Below are 20,595 nucleotides of genomic sequence, written 5' to 3' on the forward strand. Positions count from 1 at the left end.
CCAATTTTATGCTGGACAAGTAGCATCTGTCTTTCTGCAGTCAGCATAAAGCCAGCATAAAACTGACATAATCTGTGCATCAGGTCCCCCGGTTAACTTGACAGAGAAACAATGGTGTGACTGCATCTGAGCTGAATCAGTTTTGTCCTGCTGTCTAATCAGTGGCACTGAGACCTTGTGCTAATGGTGATGGAAGAGCAGCCCTAGCCCAATGCCCCGACCCCGCTGCTGTTTCGCATTCAGGTTGCCTTGACCAGAACCAAACGCACTGATTCACCGGGAGCAGGGAATGGAGCAGAGCTAACTCCGCTTTCCCAGTTTCCCGAAATAGCAGGGGAATACTTGCTGCCGCGCTCCCGCAGTTTGCTGGGCTGCATCTCCCTTCCTACTTATACTCGCACCGCCGCCGCTGCAGCAGCATCACGGCGGGCAGAACCGAGAGGCGCTGACACGGCGGCGGAGGGGCGGGAGGGGAGCGGCAGGGAGGGGGCCCGGCCGGGAGCAGCCCCGCAGGCGCGGCGCCCACATCCCGGCGCGGCTCCGCACCGCCCGGGCAGCTCCGCCGCCGCTGCTGCGCCGCCTCCCCGCCCGCCCGGCGGCGATACCAGAGCCGAGGACGCTGTCATCTTAAAGAGCGCAGGGGAGGGACCGTGTGGAAGGGAGGAGGCGGGCGCCAGCGCCAGCAGCAGCAGCAGCAGCATCAGCAGCATCTCCGCGGGAGCCGCCTCACGAAGGCGCGCTCCCGGCCGCCCCGCTCGCCGCCCCGGCCTCCAGCGCGCCGCCGCCTCCCCGGGCAGCGGGGCTCGCCCGCCCGCTCGCCAGCCCAGGCGTCCCCGCTGCCGGGGCCGCCGCAGGGCCGGGGGAGGCGAGCGCGGCCTCGGCGCGTCCCGGGCGGCCGGCGGGGGAGGAGGGGGCCGCGGCTGCGGCGGGGCGGACCGCGCTCGGCGGCGGCGGCTGCCGCAGGCGGCCCCGACTCCCATCCCCGGGCCGGGCCGGCCGTGCCGGTGCCGCCCCTCGGCCGCGCCCGCCCCCTGGCTGCCTGCTCGGCGGCGCGGCAGTGCCGGCGGGGCTATGGCTGCGGAGGAGGTGCTGCAGGGCGCAGACCACTACAAGAGCGAGATCGAACGGCTGACCCGGGAGCTCTCCGAGACGACCCACGAGAAGATCCAGGCGGCGGAGTATGGGCTGGTGGTGCTGGAGGAGAAGCTCACCCTCAAGCAGCAGTACGATGAGCTGGAGGCGGAGTATGACGGCCTCAAGCAGGAGCTGGAGCAGCTGAAGGAGGTGAGGCAGCCCGGGCTTTTGTCTCGGGGGCTGCGGGCAGGTGCGGGGCCCCACACGCGTGTCCCCACACGCGTGTCCCTGCCCGGCCCTGCAGGTGGGCGATGCGCGGGCCCCGAGCGGCTGCGGGCTCCGCTCCGGGCTGGGGAGGAGGGGATTCCCGGGGCCGAGGATCAGCCGGGACCGTGGAGCTTAAGGACGGATTACACGAGATCTCAACCCCCTTGCCCTGAGAAATTTCCCCGGGGCCGCGCTCCGGCTCCGGCAGCTTCCCTCAAGTTGTGGGAACGGGCGTTTGCGGCAGGGGAGGGTCCCCCGTCCTACCTGCACCACATCGCCCAAGGGTTTTTTAGGAAGAGCAAAGGAAAGAGTGGGATGAGAGCTGGGCCAACGCAGTGCATAAGGAGTCGGGATGTCTGTAAACAGCTGTCTGCAGTGCGTGAGAAGAGAGACAATTCCTTTTGAAGTTATTTATAGACCCGCTTTAGTCTGCCAGTGAGGGGAACCGCTGCCATTGGGAGGGGGGGCGGGTATACAGCACTCTCGAGGTCACCCATCAGTGGAAATTAAACTTCTGCGTCATGCTGAAAGGGTGAAATATTTGATTGGAGGAGTGATTTGGGGTAATCTTTCGAATGTGTTTTTGTAACACTCCAAGTATGAAGTAGGTGGGTGTTACACCTTGCCTTTCAGCTCTGCTAAACATGACTCTGACTTCGAAAAATCATCACCGTCCCTATGTTCATCCTTAAGGGAAGTAACTTGAGGCTGTTAACAGCGCACGTACGTGGGAGCTGCGGGAGGGCTGTGTGTGCACACGTATGCAGCACTCACAGCTCTGCACCTCATGCTGTTTTTGTACCGCCTCAGAATGTAGTTCCATTCTGACTAGGTTTTGTAAACAGAAGGGAAAGCATAAAACAGATCTTCTCCCAAATTTAGAATGTATCTTTTTGTTCTACAATAAAACCCTGCTATATAGAATGTACAGAGATTCTGTTAGAATTAGTGACATTTCTATTAGAAACCATGAACATATTCCATATGGAGGAAATACACTTAAAAAACTCAGGTTATTTCTCTTTATATTCTTTAGACTACTGACTGATGCCCTTTTAGAAGTGTTTTTAATAAAATAAGGGTTTCATTTTACTTGCAGGTATATGAGTTATGCCACAGACTTGGTTCAGTGTCCAGAAGAGTTGAGAACATTTTATTTTCAATATGAAGAATAAAGCTGTTTTTCAGAAAAACCTACTGGTCTCCTTAAACTTGATCTCTACCTCCCTGCCCCCCCTGAGCCTATGGAGTAGGCTCAGGACTTTTGAAACCAGTAATCACAGAGTGAGGGATGGAGATACATAACTTAGCACTGGCATGAAGGCAGTGCTGTTTGAAATGACTTGACAGTAACAGAGGAACAGAATTAAAAGGGGAAAGTGCAATGAAGTTTCTAGGGAAAAAAAAGAAGACGACAAAGAAGGAGATAAGCAAAGCTGCAGGTAGCTGTTATCCCACCATGATCTTGTACAAAGGAAGACTGATGAGAAGCCAGGATGGCACATGGCCATGGATAGGAGAGATAGTGCAAGGAATAGAGTTGAAATTATGAAACTAGAGGGATTAGTCAGTCAATGCAATTAATTGAAATCAAAGATGGGCATAAACTCTCTTCCTGTTTGCCTCTCCTTGAAGTCGGTGCATGCTCTGCAGCCCAGAATATCTCCTGTGGGGCCATGCCTTCATGCTGTGCCAGCCACAGCATGGATACTGAGGGGATTTTCACAGAAGGAGGAACAGGAGAAATCCTGTAGCTTGCCTGATGCCAACCAAGCAAGAGTGGAGCTTTTCCAGTTTCCAGTCCAGAGCCAGGGTTCTCTATTTCAGAGCTGTCCTTAGCAGCAGGTAAGGGGCATTTCCATCCCCCACCTAGGGTGCAAGCAATTCTTTTCTTGCTTTTAAGCTTCATAGCAGGAACCACACTGATTCTTACTGCACATGCACTCTGCAAAGGAGAATTTTCTCTTAGCCCTTGCTGTTGCTGTAATCTGTTTTCTACTTCTGTGTTAGCACCTCCATTATGACAGTTCCCTCAGCGCAAGTCAGACCTGTGCTGGTGAGACAGAAGCAAATGGTGCCTCCAACAATACCAGTGAGGCAAAATTCTGAAAGCTCTTAAGGGGGCAGAGAAGTCCAGAGACACATTTTTGGTTTAGTAAAGCACCATCCAAAATGTGTGGAGGAGGGTTTTTGTGTTCTTCCTCCAGCAGGCCCTTGCAAGAATATGCTGCCCAATGGTAGGACACTGAATGCTAAGAGTGACTGACTGACAGACGGACAGGAATCTGTGCTGTGCTCTTACTTCACTGTGTTTGCATCCTCTTTGAAGCCATATTGGGGCATAGAAACTAGGCCTCAGATTTGTGCTAGAATAAGCAGTTTGTCCATTCCCAAGGAATAGTAGGTGCAAGAGGGTGGCCAGGATCATGTTAGGACAATTTCCTCTCCTTCTGCAGTCCTTCTCTGAACAGATTCAGTTACTGGGGTTGACTTTTTGAGACAAATCTTAATTTTTTTTAACAGTTTTATTATTGATTGCTTGTGTTCTGTTGTTAGGACCTCATTGTATTTATTACTCAGTTGAAGAGCTGCCTATCTTTAACTTTACTCAGCCATGGTTTGGCAGACTGGGATCTGAAGATTTCTCCTATCCTCCTTGGCAATCCAAAACTCCAGTGGACTTGAGCAGTCCTTTTCCATATAAATGGCAATACCTCTGCTGTACAATAATTTCCATCATTGGAGAGTGAAATGGGAAACTAAGGCCATTATAGGATGTTGAAGTAAAAGCAAATTATGATATATTACATTAAATATTAATACTTGTGTACAGGATATATGCTATCTACCCTGCAGTATGAATTGTTTTGGTAACCTCTGATGTTTCTTCTGCTGAGTTCAGAGGTCTCTGCTTTAGCCCAAGATTTTGATGTTTTGGGCCATGAAATAAATTTATGTTGCAAAACCAGTATTATTATTTAAAGCTTTATTAATTTTCATAGGGTTTGGGTTGTTTTTTTTTTTTTCTCAATCTGAAAATGATGTTTCTCTAGTCAATTACATCTCAGTCTAGTAGAATTTTGGATCTTTGGTGAAACACTGTCATTTTAGGGCCCCTGTTACCAATGTTACTTTAGCTGATGTGCCTTTTAATCTACAGTCCATAAAAATTCAGAGACTAGGACTTGATATTAGCCATGGGATTGAAGGTAGCTTGTTTTCATTGTCTTGCTGAGCTGGGAGTTTAATTACCATCATATTTTATGTAAAGCATCTTCCAGTGGTTTTATTATATCTGCTCTTACATGTTCACATTGCATTTGCTGTAAGAATAATGTGAGTTGTTAGTTCTATTTCTTTTAATGGAAGTGTAAAATGGCTTCATATTGATCTTCTTGCCTGTTTACTGTAGCTGTTCCTGCTTTAGCATGGAGGTCCCTTCCAACCTCTGCAATTCCATGATTCTCTGATCAGCCACTGGACACTGGTGGTCCATAAAGTTTTTAAAGCAGAGAATTATCAGTCGCATCTGCTCATGATTAAATGGAGATGGAAGGCTTTGGTGTCCAACTCTGCAAGAGTTAGGCCTGGGAAATCCTAGCAGAGACTTCTCTTTGGGAATCAAATCATGAACATGGCAGCTGTTCCTCCCCTTGACTCCCTCTCTGACTGACTAATTTAGGCAATATCTCACTTGGCTTCTTGGCTTTTATGTATTTCATTGTATGGAGACAAACTCTTCTGGGTTGCACAGGGCACTGGATATCTGTTTTCCAGGCAGTTTGGTGCTTGCTTTACTTAAAAGCAAATTATCCATGGTAAATGCTTGGAAACCAGACTAGTGGTGAGTAGCCCTGTCCTTGGCAGGTGTTTATTTTCTTTACCTCACAGAAATGTTGTATCAATGATCATGAAATGCTTACTCAGTTTACTAATAGGGCTTCCAGAAGTAATTCTTGGTCTGTGTCTGAAAGAGTTTTTTGAGGAGTAGAGCTGAAGGTCTCTCTGGCAGCTTCTTTTCTGTTCTGCTCTTCCTTGCACTATTTCAGCACAGGTGACTCAAGCTCCACCTCTCCTCTTCTGAAGTGACGCTGCCCCTCCAGCTCCCCCACTGTTCTCCAAAACCTCTCACCCTCCTGCTACTTGAATCATCTCTGCCTCTTCCATCTTTGAAGTGTACATTTGGTGGGACTTCTCTGGATTCAAAAAGGCTGGAGGAGAGGGAGACTCCTCCCAAAAAGTATCCCAAATACAGCCGTCTTAAATGTGGATTCTTATACACACCCATCTACATCGCAGGATGGTTAGGAAAGTGTGAAGCAGCTCATAAATTGCACTGAGATGTTCTAAATTCTCCCCAAAGCTAAATGTGTTCCAAATATGGAGCTTGGGAGCTGTGAACTGCTGCCATCTCAGTATATCTTTACACCTCCTTCCAGTGGCAGCGTCTGTGGGCTTGTGTTGGATGAGGCGAAACATTTTGGGCATCTCATCCTGATCTCACCACTTTGTCCTTGGTGCCTGCTCACGTTGTGTCACTCAGAAAGGCTGTGCTGCCCAGCACCCAGCTCAGAGATGAGCACATTCAGTTATAACAGGCTGGGGATGGGCTGACTGACTGACTAATGGGTCAGGTCTGTGGCAAAGGATTTGGGAATCCTTTGGACAGTAAGCTGAATGTTGGACAGTGGTGTGTCCTGACGCAGAATTCTATCAGCATCCTGGACCTTTAGTAGCAGAACTAGAGCTGGTAAATTGAGAGAAGTGGTTATCACTTCCAGACTGGCAGTTGTTAAACCACATCTAGAAAACAGCATCCAGTTTGGGTGCCCTTAATACAAGAAAGACACAGATAAACTGGACTGCATTCTGCAAAGGACCACCAAGATGGTCAGAAGCTGAAGCACTTGCCCTGTGAGGAGAGGCTGAGGGGGCTGAGCTTCTTCAGCCTGGAAAAGAGAGGGCTGTGAGGGACCCAGCATCAACCTGTGCATGGACACAACGTGTGTTGAGATGCCAGAGCCAGGCATTTTGTGGAAGTGCCCTGTACCTCTAGTTGGAGACCTGTCACTGGTGGTGTCCCCCAAGGGTTGGTACTGGGTCCAGTACTGTTTTAACTCATCAGTGACTCAGACAAAGGGGCAGATGCCTCCTCAGCAAGTTCACTGCGACACAAAGCTGGGAGGAGTGGCTGATACCCCAGAGGGCTGTGAGCCCTTCAGAAGAACCTCAACAGAGATGGGAAGGATGGGCACAGAAGAACCTCCTGAAATTCAGAAAAGGCAAGTGAAGGATCATGTACCTGGGGAGGGATAACCCCATGCACCTGGCTGGGTCTGACCTGCTGGGTCTCTCCAGCTCTGTAGAGAAGGACCTGGGGGTCCTGCTGGACAACAAGCTGTCCATGAGCCAGAAAAGTGTCCTTGTGGCAAAGAAGGCCACTGGTGTCCTGGGGAGCATTGCCGGCAGGTTGAGGGGGGGATCCTGTCCCTCTACTCAGCCCTGGTGAGGCACATCTGGAGTGCAGTGTCCAGTTCTGGGATCCTCAGGACAAGACAGACATGGAGCTCCTGGAGCAGATCGAGCAGAGGGTGGCAAAGATGATGAAGGGGCTGGAGCATCTCTCTTACAAGGGTAGGCTGAGTGAGCTGGAGCTGTTCAGCCTCAAGAAGAGCCAAAGGAGAGGGGATCTTTTCAATGTCAGTAGTATCCATAGGGAGGGTGTCAAGAGGATGGACCAGGTTCTTCTGGTGATCTTGAGTGATAGGACAAGAGGCAATGGGCAGAAATTGTTGCACAGCAAGTTCTGCCTTAACATGAGGGAGAACTTCTTCACTGTGTGGGTGACTGAGCACTGGAAGAGGTTGCCCAGAATGGTTGTGGGATCTCCTTCCCTGGAGGAAGGGAGGTTGGAGCAGCTGACCTCCAGCTGTGCCTTCCAACTGCAGCCATTCTGTGATTCTGTGGAGGGTGGGAAGACAAGAGATAACTGGCATAAATTGAAACTACAGAGGTTCAGACTGAATTTAAGGTAGCTCTGTTTCCCTGTGAGCACGGGCAGTCCCACAGGTGTTGACCAGAGAGGTAATGCAGTCTCTTTCCATGGAACTTTTTAAGCCCCAACTGGATGCAACCTTCAGGAACCTGGTGTGAGGGCAGAGCTGGTCCTGCTGTGAGAGGAGGTTGCACTAGGGGAAAAAGGGGGCAGAGAGCAAGGGGGTTTGAGCAGTGCAAAGTCTCTTAAGGGTGCCCACTGTGCACAGTTAAATTTGAGTGGCATGTTGCTGTGAGTTACCCTATGCACAGTCATGTCCTGCCTGGAAACAGTGACTATCAGCAGGCCCACAGCCTCACCCTGTGCTTGAATTTCATTTTCTCTTGCTTGTTATTAAGTCTGCAGTGACCTGGGGTTACTAAGGGCGGAGTTGGATGTGCTCATCTCTCAGCAAGACAATCCTACATCTCCTTCTGCCATTCCTGCCCCTGTTCTGGCTCTCAGCTGTGCAACTGTTCATACTGTCACAGCAGGATAGGAAACTAGCCTCAGTTAAAAATAACTGAGGAGGGGTTCTTGCTGTCTGTAACCCAGATTGGTTTCATCATCTGATTCACAATACCTCCCAAAAACTGTTTTACCTTTGCCTAAAAGTCAGCACGAGGAGAGGAGTGAATGCAGAGAGAAGAGGGGGATATTGATGTTAAAAGAGATGCTCATCGAATTACATCAGGATTGCTTCCTCCAAGAGGAAATGAATCCTGTGCATTAGCCTACAGAAAACATAAGCAGCTGGAATCATGTTAGGGGAAATTAGAACTATTGTTGGAGCTTTGGCAGCACGCAAAGAAAAATGTAGATGAAGCTTTTGGGTTTTTTTCCAGGAACCTGTATTCCCAGTTGCTCTCAGTTAATTGTGTTTTATCCTTAGCAGCCAGTACAGATGAACATGCAATATTAGTCCTCCTATGATAGCCAGCCCTTTAGCAGGGATGGTCAGCTTTCAGCACTGGGGGCTCACATATTCACAAAACAAATCTAAATCTTCAGTTTGTTTTCTCCCGATAGTTACATTATTTTCTTTCATTTTATTCTTTCATCAAACAAATATCTTTCTAATCTGAGCAATTCTGATTGAATCAGTCATCTGGGTTGAACTCTTCAGAGATAAATGGAAGTTACAAGTGGATTTATGTCATGGAAAAGTAAATTTTCCATAGATTTTCTAGGAAATATCGGATTAGTACCAAATCTAATATTACTGATTGAGGTGTTAATGGGTGAGCCACACATTATCATTACGAACTACTTCCTGTGTAAGGCCTATGAATGGAAAATTGGGGGTCACAGGAGAGATTTTAATCTGAAGGTCGCCATCTGTTTGGAATTATGCCTTTTTATAGTGGATTAGAAAAGAAATCATTTGCTACCATCTATTGACCTTCCTTTAGGTGAAATACTTTATCCTTCCCTTCTCTGTTGCCTAGTGGATTTTCTTTTTCAGGGTGTGTGTGTGCAGTCTGTGTGCACAACAGCATCCAGGGTGAACACCTGGCTTTATTGAAAGTGCAAGAGGGGCAAAACAATGGTGGAGAAAATAGGATTTGGCATAAAACAGTAATTTGTGAGCATTCATCATGGTAAAATGAGGAGCATCCTCAAAGTCAGATAGAGTGAATTTGCACCTGGGCAACTTTTATATACCTTATGCAGTTGGCAGTTGGAGGAAAATACATGCAAGATCATGTGTTTTTCTGTATTGAGGGCTTCTAGAAGAAGAGCTTTCTTCTTGAGATTGAGTGTGGTTTTTCTTCAGTACCTCATCCTCTCTTATGTTTCTGCATCAGTGTTTTCTCCATAGGGACAATGAGAGTAAAATCCAAATCACTACTTGCTCCTGCCTCCGTTTTTCCTCTGTTATAGATTTCCCTTCCCTCTTTGTCTGATACCTGAGGGGGTAATGTTTAATTCAGCACAATTCTGTACTGTACTTTTTTTTGGGGGGGGGGAGTGATGATTTTAAATTATAATGACAGAGACTGAAAAGCATGTATTCATTTCTGCTGAATTGTCTTACATTCCTTCTGTGACTTTCATAGCCTTCTTCTTTTCTCATTTCCTTGAGAAATCAAAACCACTCATTTTATGTGGGAGGAGAGAGAGTATTTGCCTAATTTAGGGGAACTGATATAGCATGTAGAGACATGAATGTGCCCTTTGTCCCTTTATCACTTGCATCTCTCACAGCAGATATTTATGAGGAGAAACCAGCAATTTTTTGTACTGTACTGTGAATGCACACTGTGAGTACAGACCAACTACAGATGGAAGTAGCTAGTCAGAAGGTGAAAAATTTGCCTGAGCAAGGGCAGGTGCCTAAAGCTGAGGTAGGCAGGTAGAAATTAAGCTAGGTTGCTGATTAGTATTTTGTTGGTGTCTCTACTTCTCTGCAGAGAGCAGTATTAAAAATAATTTTGAGATTATAATATTTATACTTCTGAATTTCTTTCACTATCAAAGTTTAATTAACTTGGTTGTTAAAAGAAGGAGCAGGCCACTGTCCTAAATCTATGGTTTTGGGACAGACCTATGAGACACCAAAAGGCTTTCACTAAGACTGAAATGTGTCCAATCCCATTTTCTTCATCTCTCTTGGGGTTCCTCCCTCTCTGTCTGCAGCCTGATTCTCATTCTTGTACAGTTCTTGTCTCCTGATGATGGTTTATGTACTTTCACATTTTTTTTCAGTCTTTGCCCTATATCTTACTTGGTGTTCATTTGCTGCTCTCTTAAGATGTGGAACTGATTTTTTATATTAAAGAGCCTTTTTGTCATTGTGTGAATGTAAGAAATCTGACCATTTTTGGCAGATTAGATCTTCCATACTATGCTCAGATATTGTAAGGACATGAGGGGCTCCTAGAAATGTTGTTTCAAAATACTTTGAAATGTTTTAGCATGGACTGAAAATGAAACAACCAAGGATTTGTCCACTTTGCTTTGTAGCAGCCTCACCATTAAAATCATCCTAGGAAAGATCACTATTAGGGCAGCTTTAAAATCAGATTGGCTGTGTGGATGCAGAGGAAGAAGACACCTTTCCCTAAGGCTTTAGGAAACTCAACCCCCTTTAAAAAAAAATTATATGGCTTCTGTAATTATTTGTTTAAGCCCAGACAATACAGCTGATGCCCAGTGAGGTTAGATAATGCACTCAGACCTTTTGATCAACACTGGAATGGGGCCCATGATCCACATGGTGCTGCCATACCTTCTCCACACCCTTGCTCCCCTGAATCACACCTAAGTTACCCCTGCACTGTTTTCAACCCCTCTACACAGCCACTAGTTATGTAGCTGATAGAGACAACACTGCTGAGCCAAGAAGCATCAAAGACATCCTCAGTTAGCTGAGCTGGTCACCTTTCACTTCAGTCAGTCACCTCTGGGGATGTTTCAGCTAAATTATATGAACTTTATTTCCTGGTGGTTTGGGTTTTTTCAGTCTATGTTTGTTTGTTTTTAATTCTGTGATCTCTCAGAGCTCACAGGTGACACACAGGTGGCAGGGGCAGTGCTGTGAATTTGATTTGTACTCTTGGAAGTACAAATCTTGTACTCTGTCAGCACCAAACAGGCTTTCCTTGGATGCCTTAGGCACTCTGGATGGATTTAAATGTCAGTGTACTTAGAATGAGCTGCACAGTGCTGCTGTTTGTCATCACTGGCTAATGACTGATTTTCACTGAGGAAGCTGGAAGCTGCTAATAGCTGCAGTTTTAACTTCTGTTTTGGATACTTAGAGGGGAAAACCCAGCTGCAGCTCCGAGTAGTTGTAAAGCTCAGATAGGAAGACCAAAGCAGACTTTTAAGGATAAAGATAAGAATTTGGGTCAGGCAAAGGGAACAGGTGGCTTGGTGAAACAATTAATTTATAAAAGCTTGGCTCTTGGCCAAACATGAGCACAGCATGATTTGGATTTTGTCTTCTCAGGACTGGAGTATTGTCTACTCACAAGGCAAGGTGCAGGATGCCAAACTGCACTGCATCCTGGCCCTGCCCAGAACGGTAGAACTCTCAACCTTTTGGCATTTGAGTTTTAAGAGAACTGGAGCATTTGGTCTGGAGGCAGATGGAGAGTTCACACTTGGGTTAAAGTGCCTGTGTAGTCATTGCCTCTGGTTCTGAATTTGATGGCTAAGCCAAGATACTTAACAACTGTATTGTCCAGCTTGAATCTGTGATTATTTTTATTAAATATGGGCTCTCAGTAGCTTGTGGTTCCTATAATAAATACTATCAATAAAGACAAGTTTGTGGGGCTTATTTTTTTTAGGTGAGTAGGAAAAGTTTTGCTCATACCCTGAATACCTCATAGAGTTTTTACAAAGCATTAAAAGTGTGCTTGGTTCTGCATAATGCCAGGTGACTGCACAGCAATGGCAGACATGCAGAGCTCACCTGAGTTTAGTTGAAGGGAACATTTGCATTGTTCTTTCTTTCTTTGAAAACTGCTTGAAATTCTCACCTACAAACAGCGAGGAAAGGTTGGATTTAAGCATCCCATGCGAAGAATGCTATCTCTAACAATATACCCTCTATTCAGGGCTGTGCCTAAGGGTCATTTATAGCAGGTATGACTCCAAGACCAATGCTGAAGTCCTGCCTCCATGGGTAAGTCAAAGATAAAAGGGAGCAATGATTTATTGCTGAATCCCTGCCTACCACCTGCTGGCAAACAGCACTGTCATCAAGATGCAAGGGATAAAATATGTTACACACTGAGAATTCAGATTTTTTCCCACCAAAGTGGGAAGAACTGGTGTAATTATAATTATTGTGTCTCAAGCATGTGATCTTGTTCTTGCAATTTAATGAGTTGTTATAACTCTGCTGAGCTTCTGTGACTGCTCATGTGCATGCACTTGACCAGCCCCAAATGTGTGAGAACAAGGTGAAAAAACCCCCACAGCCAAACACAAAACACAGCAGAAATCTGAAGGAAAGAGTTTTCAGCTGACATGGATCTTCCCATCTGCAGTAAGCTAAAAATGTGCACTAGATCAATTACTAATCCATAAAATCTCAGTCATAAATCTGGGTCCTTGGTGACAAATTTTAAAGTAAATTATAAGGATATGGTACCAAGGACTCTGTGAAATAAAGTGTATGGTATATAACATTAGAGAAGAGGAACAGAATTTAGATGGAATATAATTGTCTGTGTATACCAATAAGGGAGATGGAGTCTTGTGGCATTGTTAGGAGTACATTACTTTGGGCATTAGGTAATTCCATTTCTTGGGCATTAGGTAAGCTTTTCATTTCTCTGCCAGCTAAGGGCTGATGGCTGCCATCTGATAAAACAAAACTTTCATTTAAGATGCTGTAAGCTCAGCTGTGTAAAAATAGTAGCAAATCTGGAACAACACAGTTGAGGGACAACATTTTTTCCAAATATGCTGAATTTAATGTTACAGTGATGTTGTAGATTCTTAGATGCTTTGTATTCACAAAATAAAATCCACATTAAAGTAACAGAACTGAATTATCAAGTTTAGATAAGATTTGGAAATTTGTCCTCAAAGTCTGTGTTTTATTTGTATTGGAAAACATTGGGTTCGCTTTATGAAGCAGTCTGAGCAGCTTTGCACTGAAACCTATATATCTAGACTTCTTTTTGCCCACATACTTTGAAATTACAGATCACATACCTGAGTGATTGTTGTGTTACACACATAGGCTCCTGGCTTTAAGCATTTTTGCTGTAAAAATTATTTAATATTGCATCATAATTTTTAATTTAAAGTATTTTCTGTCTAATTGCTTGTGGAAAGATAGGTATTCAAGAGCAGAAAATGCAGTGATACCTTGATTATAGTTTTAGCACTTGTGTTTGAAAAGTACTTTACTCACAGTTCCCTGGGCTGATGTTAGAGACACTCAGAGGCATGCCTGTGTTTTTATGGTTGTTGAATTTGCTTTTGTAGCAGATTAGACTGATGGGAAGACAATGTGGCATTCACATTCTCTGAAAAAATCCCTTCACCCACGTTTTTTCTCTTAGGAAGCTGAGAAGCCTCAGAGAAAAGGAAAATAATTCTTCTCTCATTTGCTTCTCCTGTGTTTTGCTCCTTTGGAATGTGTTTGGAGATTGTTTCATTGGATTCTGGTGTGAGATGCTTCACTCATTGGCCAACCAGGGCCAAGCTGTGTCGAGACTCTGGAAAGAATCACAAGTTTTCAATTATTATCTGTTTAGCATTCAGTAAGTATCCTTTCTGTATTCTGTAGTACAGTATAGCATAGTATTTTTTAATATAATATAGTATTATAAAGTAATAAATTAGCCTCCTGAGAACATGGAGTCAGATGCATCATTCCTGCCTTTGCCGGGCATTCCCTGCAAGTACAATAACTTAAACCTAAAATGAGCCTTGTTTGGGTACACATACCTATTTTCCTGGGTATAACAGGCAGAGTTGCAGGTGGAGACCATGCTGTGCTCACTTTTTATTCTATAAAAGTCTCTCAGTTGCAAGATGTTTCTTGAAATGCGGGCCTTGGTTTCTGAACCAGTGAGAGCCTGAGGTTGGCACCCCCAGCTGATGCTGGGCTGGGTACTGAGAGCTGCTGCTTTGTTGCCATCACTCAAGGATGTGCTTGTCAAATATTCCAGTCTGAAGAAGCAGGTTTGGGAAAGGGGATCCTGAATTCTGCCCCAAAACCCAGCAGCAGAGATTCTCTCCTGCCATCAGTTATTTTTGTAGCAGAAAGTAATCTACCCCTTGAAAAGGCATCCAAAATCTGATAAGCAACCCTTTTTGGAGCCTGCAGTCCGATGGTTTGTGCTGTCTGTGGAGAAAGGAATTGCAGCTTTGCAAGTGGCAGTGTAATGAATAGTCAAGCACTTAGCAGAGCACTGGCACTGGATGGATGCAGGGAAAAGCCAGAGGGAGTGAGTCAGCATGACCTTGGCTGCTGCCAGAGTATCACATCCAGCCCTCCAGGGGCACTGACACTGGTTGGGGTCTTTAGTGGAAGGAGACTCTGGTGAAATAAATCCACTGCAATAATTAACCACTGCTTGTGTGTATTGTATTTGCAGGGAATGGCCCGACAAAGGCAGGAATGATGCATCTGACTCCATGTTCTCAGAAGGCTAATTTATTACTTTATTATACTATAATATATTAAAAAATACTATACTATAGTAAAGAATACAGAAAGGATACTTACAGAAGGCTAAACAGATAATAATGAAAACTGGTGACTCTCTCCAGAGTCCCGACACAGCTTGGCCCCAATTGGCCAATGAATGAAAACAACTCACAGCAGAAACCAATGAAACAATCACCTGTGGGTACACAATCTCCAAACACATTCCACATGAGCAAAACAGAGGAGAAGCAAATGAGATAAGAATTGTTTTCCTTTTTCTCTGAGGCTTCTCAGCTTCCCAGGAGAAAAATCCTGGGTGAAGACATTTTTTCAGAGAATGTGAATGCCACACATGTGTGTCTGAAAAGTGTCACTTGCACACAGAGTAGTTTGCAAAAAAACATCAACTTATGCCAGTCATAGTTGTTCGAAGGTGGTTTTGTTGGTAAGCAGGTCTAGTTCTTTGTTACCCTATGGCAGCACAGGCTACACTCGGGCAAAGCAGAAACAGCCTGAAAATTTGGAATGCTGCTCGTTCAGTGAGCTGCAGTTTGGCACACTGAGTCCCAGCAGGGTGGGATAAATGTTATTTATTGCATGGCAGTAACACCTGGGGATTTTGCAATGCCTGGCACAAGGAATTGCAGGTGTATAAATAGAAGAATAGTGATTTTACTGTGGAAGTAGGACTTTCCACTACTGTGGAAGTAGTCAGGGTTTTGGTATTAAGGAATAATAAGGGGATTTACAGACAAGTAATAGAGGTTCAGAAGCTGTGGTGGGATAGGTTGTTCAGCCATAATTTAAAAGGAAATCTGTGACTAAATCACAAGGAAAACATGGATTTTTCTCAGATTCAGTCCAATCATTTATCTTCCAAATCCTTCCATTTAAAAAAGCCAGTCAGCCAGAAGGCAAGGGCAATCAAGTGCCCTGTGCTCACTGACCAGGCTGTGCACTGGCAGTGTCTCCCACTGGTGCCAGGGTGACCAGTAAGGCCATTTAGGAATGGTGTTATGGTAGTTTTGCTACTTTATCACAATCAAAGCTAAAGGAAAAATGAGGATGAAAAAAACAAAGATAAACCTCTTCGTTTGGTTTCTCAGTTCATTATTTGACAGTGTTTCAGTGGCAAAAGCCCTTGTCCTTAGAGATCATCAGCATCCTTCCCCTGTGGGCTGTAGGGTCCATTTGTGGTCCCCTTCCCACATACTCTGCTGATGCAGAGCATGTGTAGAGTACCTGGGGTCCTGGAATACATCCCCGTCTCTCACCCCGAGCTGCCCTTTCTGCTTTGCTCTTTCCCCCTTTGGAAGCTGACTGCTTCTGGCTGCCATCCCACAATTTGTTACAGTCTTCCTACTCCTTCCCACTTATCTCTTCCTGAAACACAACTCTTCTCTGCTGGGACTTTCACATCAGCATTTACTAATCCCAGCAGCTGGTTGAAAGCCTTAATTTTTCCTTTGCTCTTTCCATGCACCTAGTTGTTCATTGCTGGTGGGAGAAACCAAACTCCAACCACCTCTCCCTGCAAGGAATGCATCTCCTTGCCTGCTGTCTGTTGGTAGCCTCACCCCACAAAGTACCCCTTGTTCCTATTGCTGTATGGGGAAAAGTTAAGTGACAGGCTTTACTGTAGTGAGATCCAGCATGTGGCATGACCTTTACAATGGGAATATGTGGGAAATCTTAATTTAAATCTGTGAGGTGAGACTTTTGCAGTTCTTTGGGAATTCAGGCCAGCTAAAATCTCCTGGGGTGTGTTGAGCACTAGATGAGGCTTCTTGCAGTGCTGGCAGTGGTTAATGTGGATCTTGGAGCAGGAGTTTGTAGAGGGCAAGGTCCGTGGGGCAAGGCCTGCCCTTGCCCTCCTGTTTGTGCTGAATGAACACACTGAGCCTCTATTCTTGGCTGGGACAATTAGGTTCTATGGCAATATGAGTAATTAATAATAAAATGGGGCCTCTTCTGTGGATGAGCTGTTAGAAATAATTTCCTTCTGCCAGTTGCTTCTCTAGAATGTGGTTTTGAACTTTGAGATCCTGAAAGGGATAGTGGAAACACAAGCAGCTGTCACAAACCTTTAGCTCTGTTTGTTTAGGCAGTGGTGGAAAATCACAAAACTAAATTGTGGATGGTTCACTGGTTTGTGCATCTTTTGTTGTAACATCAAGCTCTTATGCAATGGAGCCCTGTTTGATTAAAGACTCTTCTCACCAAAAGTGGGTTTCAACTGTCTAGATTTTTAATAAGAATTGAAAAGAAGCAAAGCAAACTACTGATCTCCTGATTGTCCTTCACCCAGTTCATGTGTGGCACACACAGGATCAGCTGTACTGGATCAGGATGATACAGCTGCTGCAACTGCAAGAGGTAGGCTCTTGCTCCCAGGTGTGGTGGATCTGAGTCCTGCCTTCACCCATGTGCCACCTGGAGCCCAGAGGTGGATAAAGCATTTGGTTGCTTTGTCACATCACAGTCCTCCTTCAACAGCTGTTCCTCATCCCCTTGGCAGCAGGGGTGGCATCTGCCCATGGAGATGGGCTGTGAGTAGTGGCAGCACAGTGCCAGGAACAGTGTGACACAGGTCCTCCTGTCCACATGCCTCATCCAGGTCTGAAAATTCCTCTTGTCCATCTTCTTTCCCAGATGTCACATTCACATTTTCTGAAAAATCCTTTTGCTCAGGATTTTTCTCCTGGGAAGTTGAGAAGCCTCAGAGAAAAATGAAAACAATAATTATCTCATTTGCTTCTCCTCTGTTTTGTTCATGTGGAATGTGTTTGGAGATTGTTTATCCAACAGGTGATTGTTTCATTGGTTTCTGCAGTGAGTTTCATTGGTTTCTGATTGTTTCATTGTTTTCACTCTTTGGCCAATCAGGGCCAAGCTGTGTTGGGACTCTGGAGAGAGTCACAAGTTTTCTTTATTATCTTTTTAGCCTTCTGTAAGTATCCTTTCTGTATTCTTTAGTATAGTTTAGTATAGCATTCTTTAATATAATATAGTATTATAAAGTAATAAATTAGCCTTCTGAGAACATGGAGTGAGATTCATCATTCCTTCCTTTGTCTGGGGGAAACAAATACAGTACCCAGATGTCAAGGAAGCTGAACATTAGGGGCCTTCAGAGGCTTCTTTCACAACTTTCTTTTTATTCTTTGCCAGACCTCTGCCAAAAAAGATGGCAATGACTCTGAAATTTAAGCTTTTATATCCAAGGGTACGTTATTCCTCCAATTTTTTTACTATGACTAAAAAGAACCTTCTTCCTTCAGTGAGCACAAAGCTGACATTTTCAGGAAGCTGACAGCTGGTACCATGATGCTGAAGATGAGTGACTGAGAATCTCACAATGTCAGTCATGATTCAGGGGTTTAGAGTACTGGGCTCCCACTAAGCAATGCAAGAATGCAAGTATCCTTGGTAAGTTTGTCTAATGAGGAGGATATTCATCCCTGAATTGCTTTTTTAAATTAATGTTCTGTTTCTACTCTGGTAACCTAGTAATTACAGTGGAATTTTGTGTTTTAACATATTCATGCCCAAAATCTCTTCTGGTGGTCAGTTTATTTTTATAAAGGTCATGTTGTGGCCTGCAGCCAAAAGCACTGGTGCTAATACAGAATGTGATTTCTATCTGTTCTCACTAGGTATGCAGAGCCAGTTACAGTGAGTATTTTTTCAGGTTGTTTTTTTCAATAAAAGTATTGGACTCCATGACACCAGTGTGAATTATGATCTGCTGCAGCACCTCTCCTGAAAGCAACAGAATTATGCTGGCAAAGAACTTGGTTCTTCATAGTGTCACATCACACAACTCTGACAGTGACTTCATTATGGCATTCCCAGAACTATAAGGTGTTTGGATGGGAAGACTTGGCAGCACACTGGAAGCACTGGTGACTCAGTGCACAAGTGCTCTGCCTTCTGAGTCAAAAATGACCTGGTGTCCTGGCACTGCAGTTTGTAGTTTGGCTTTCTTGTTGTTTTTATGAGATGCAAACCCCTCTGTTTTCATGAAATCATTGCATAGTACTTTTTGTAAAGGAAAATTAATATTCTTGCTACCTTTTTTTTTTTTTAATTTAATATCAAGATAGCTACTGTTGGCTGCCTGTTTTTACAGAGCTGGTAGGAGAGATTAATCCTCTTTGCAATCTGTGTCCTTTAGTCAAATTTGATCATAATTTGCCATCAAGATGTTTCAAGTTACTCCATAGAAAACAGGGTAAGAATTGTTCCTTGTTTGCCCTGGATAGTTAGGCCTAAACTTGTGTTCCTGAACTTGGCTCACCTTCCATGCTGAAATGCAGATGACCTCCAGATGTCCTTTCCTCTTCAAATGTGGTTTGAGTCTGAGTGAAGGAGTTCTTAAAAGTGGCTTCAAAACTCACTGTGTACATGTGAAATCTATGGAGGATCTTTGATTCTCTGTTTGAATTCCCTCATCCCATCCAAAAAGGTGAAGTAAAGGAATGTAGAACAAGAGGTCAGATTTATAAAAGGAGCATCTGACCAGACAAGGCTGCATACTGGATTGTGCCTAGCAGAATTAACTTTTAATACCTGTGGAAGACCTCCTGAACTAGCTGGAACTGAGATACTGGTGTTGAATAAGCACAGTAAATTAATTGGTTTTGTTTTTATGAACTCGTTGCTAAAGGTTTGTTTAACCATGTCTTGATGGAGAGTGCTGGGGGTGTCATTTTTCCTCATTATGCAATAATAAGTGTAATCTAAATATGAAACTTGGACGTATGCAGGCCTCTTATTCTCCAGGAACAAACAGCATTCAGAGGGCAGATAGATACTCATAGACCAACAGGATCCCTGAAATATCCATCCTTCCCCCTGAGATACACAGGGCTGGATCTGCTGTGGCTGTAATTTGGGCTGTTCTGTGAACCACCACTACCAGGAGAGAAAATGGACAGTGTTGGTTCTTCTTCCCTCAACAAGCAACAGTTAAATAAACAGCAGTTCCCCAGTCCTCTCTGTCTCTATGCACACTGATTTGTAGAAGTATATAAATGCCAGCAGGAACTGGAATGAGATGGCATCTCAAACAAATCTCAAACAAATCTTCATTTGCAGCAATCGCTGTTGTATTTGTGGTCACAATAACTTTGGCCATAATTTACAAGTTAGGCTTGGATCTGTAACTGAAATGAAACAGTTTCAAAATTAAGCTTAAAGCAATTTAAAATAAATTGTGGTTCTGCCTTTCAATTCCAAAGGCAGCCTTTTTTATTTCCCAGGCTGTATCTATTTTGTGCACATATATTTGTCATTTGGAGTGGGTGGGTTTCTACCTTCTTTGCTATAGCAGTGCAAAGTAGTTTGAAAAAATATGGGGTGGGGAAAAGGTTGCAGTAGGTATTAATTTCAAGTTAAACTATTATTTGTGTCTTCTGCAATAGTTTTTATTTGTTTGTTTGGGGGTTTTTTGAGCCATAATAGTATAATACATTCCCAAAATATTTCTTCTGAAAATTAAACTATTATTTTTATCTTCTGCAACAGTTTTTATTTGTTTGTTTGTTTTGTTTCTGCCATAATAATGTAACACATTCCCTAAATATTTTTCCTGTCTTTAAATACCTATAGAGGGTTGTGAAGGAAAGTGAACTGCATTGCAAGACTATTTTCTAGGATAGTCTTCATCAGATGTGCAGGTGATCATGCTCTGTAATGGATGCAACAGAGGGCAAGAAAGCAGCAGAAAAATAGCTGAAATTTACAGTTGGTAAATTGTACTGCCTCTGTCAGCATCAAAAAAGCTGGTTTGTTTCATATCTGCTAAAGTTCTCATCCAGAATAATTTAATCAGTTACAGGCTTTATAATATTGACATTTTAGTGAAGCATTGCTCTGTAAACATCACATTTCTGTGCAGTGCTGCATACCTGTAGTAATTACCACGGTTAAAGAAGTCTAGTTCATAATTTATGAATGACACAGACATTCCCACAAGTCCTGAGTGATAACATCTTTGATTTGAGCTGTACACAGGCACGAAGAAGCTCATTTTGAATTCACAGGGATTCAGTCTTGAGTGAGGTGACAGTTTTAGTGCTAAACATGCCACGAG

At 44.2% G+C, this 20,595-nt stretch overlaps 1 protein-coding gene across 8 annotated transcripts in view; it reads left to right on the top strand.

Annotated features, from left to right (window-relative positions):
- Positions 1-1,046: 1,046 nt before the first annotated feature.
- The window catches only part of BICD1 (BICD cargo adaptor 1), a 172,066-nt gene continuing 152,517 nt past the window's right edge, over positions 1,047-20,595 (top strand). For all 8 annotated transcript variants that reach the window (XM_066549532.1, XM_066549533.1, XM_066549534.1 and 5 more), the window contains exon 1: positions 1,047-1,284. In XM_066549532.1, the coding sequence (XP_066405629.1) occupies positions 1,072-1,284 (213 nt within the window). In that variant the 5' untranslated portion in view covers positions 1,047-1,071. The remainder of the gene's footprint in view (positions 1,285-20,595) is intronic.

Source organism: Molothrus aeneus, chromosome 5 (assembly GCF_037042795.1).
Source record: "Molothrus aeneus isolate 106 chromosome 5, BPBGC_Maene_1.0, whole genome shotgun sequence".
Lineage (NCBI taxonomy): Eukaryota > Metazoa > Chordata > Aves > Passeriformes > Icteridae > Molothrus > Molothrus aeneus.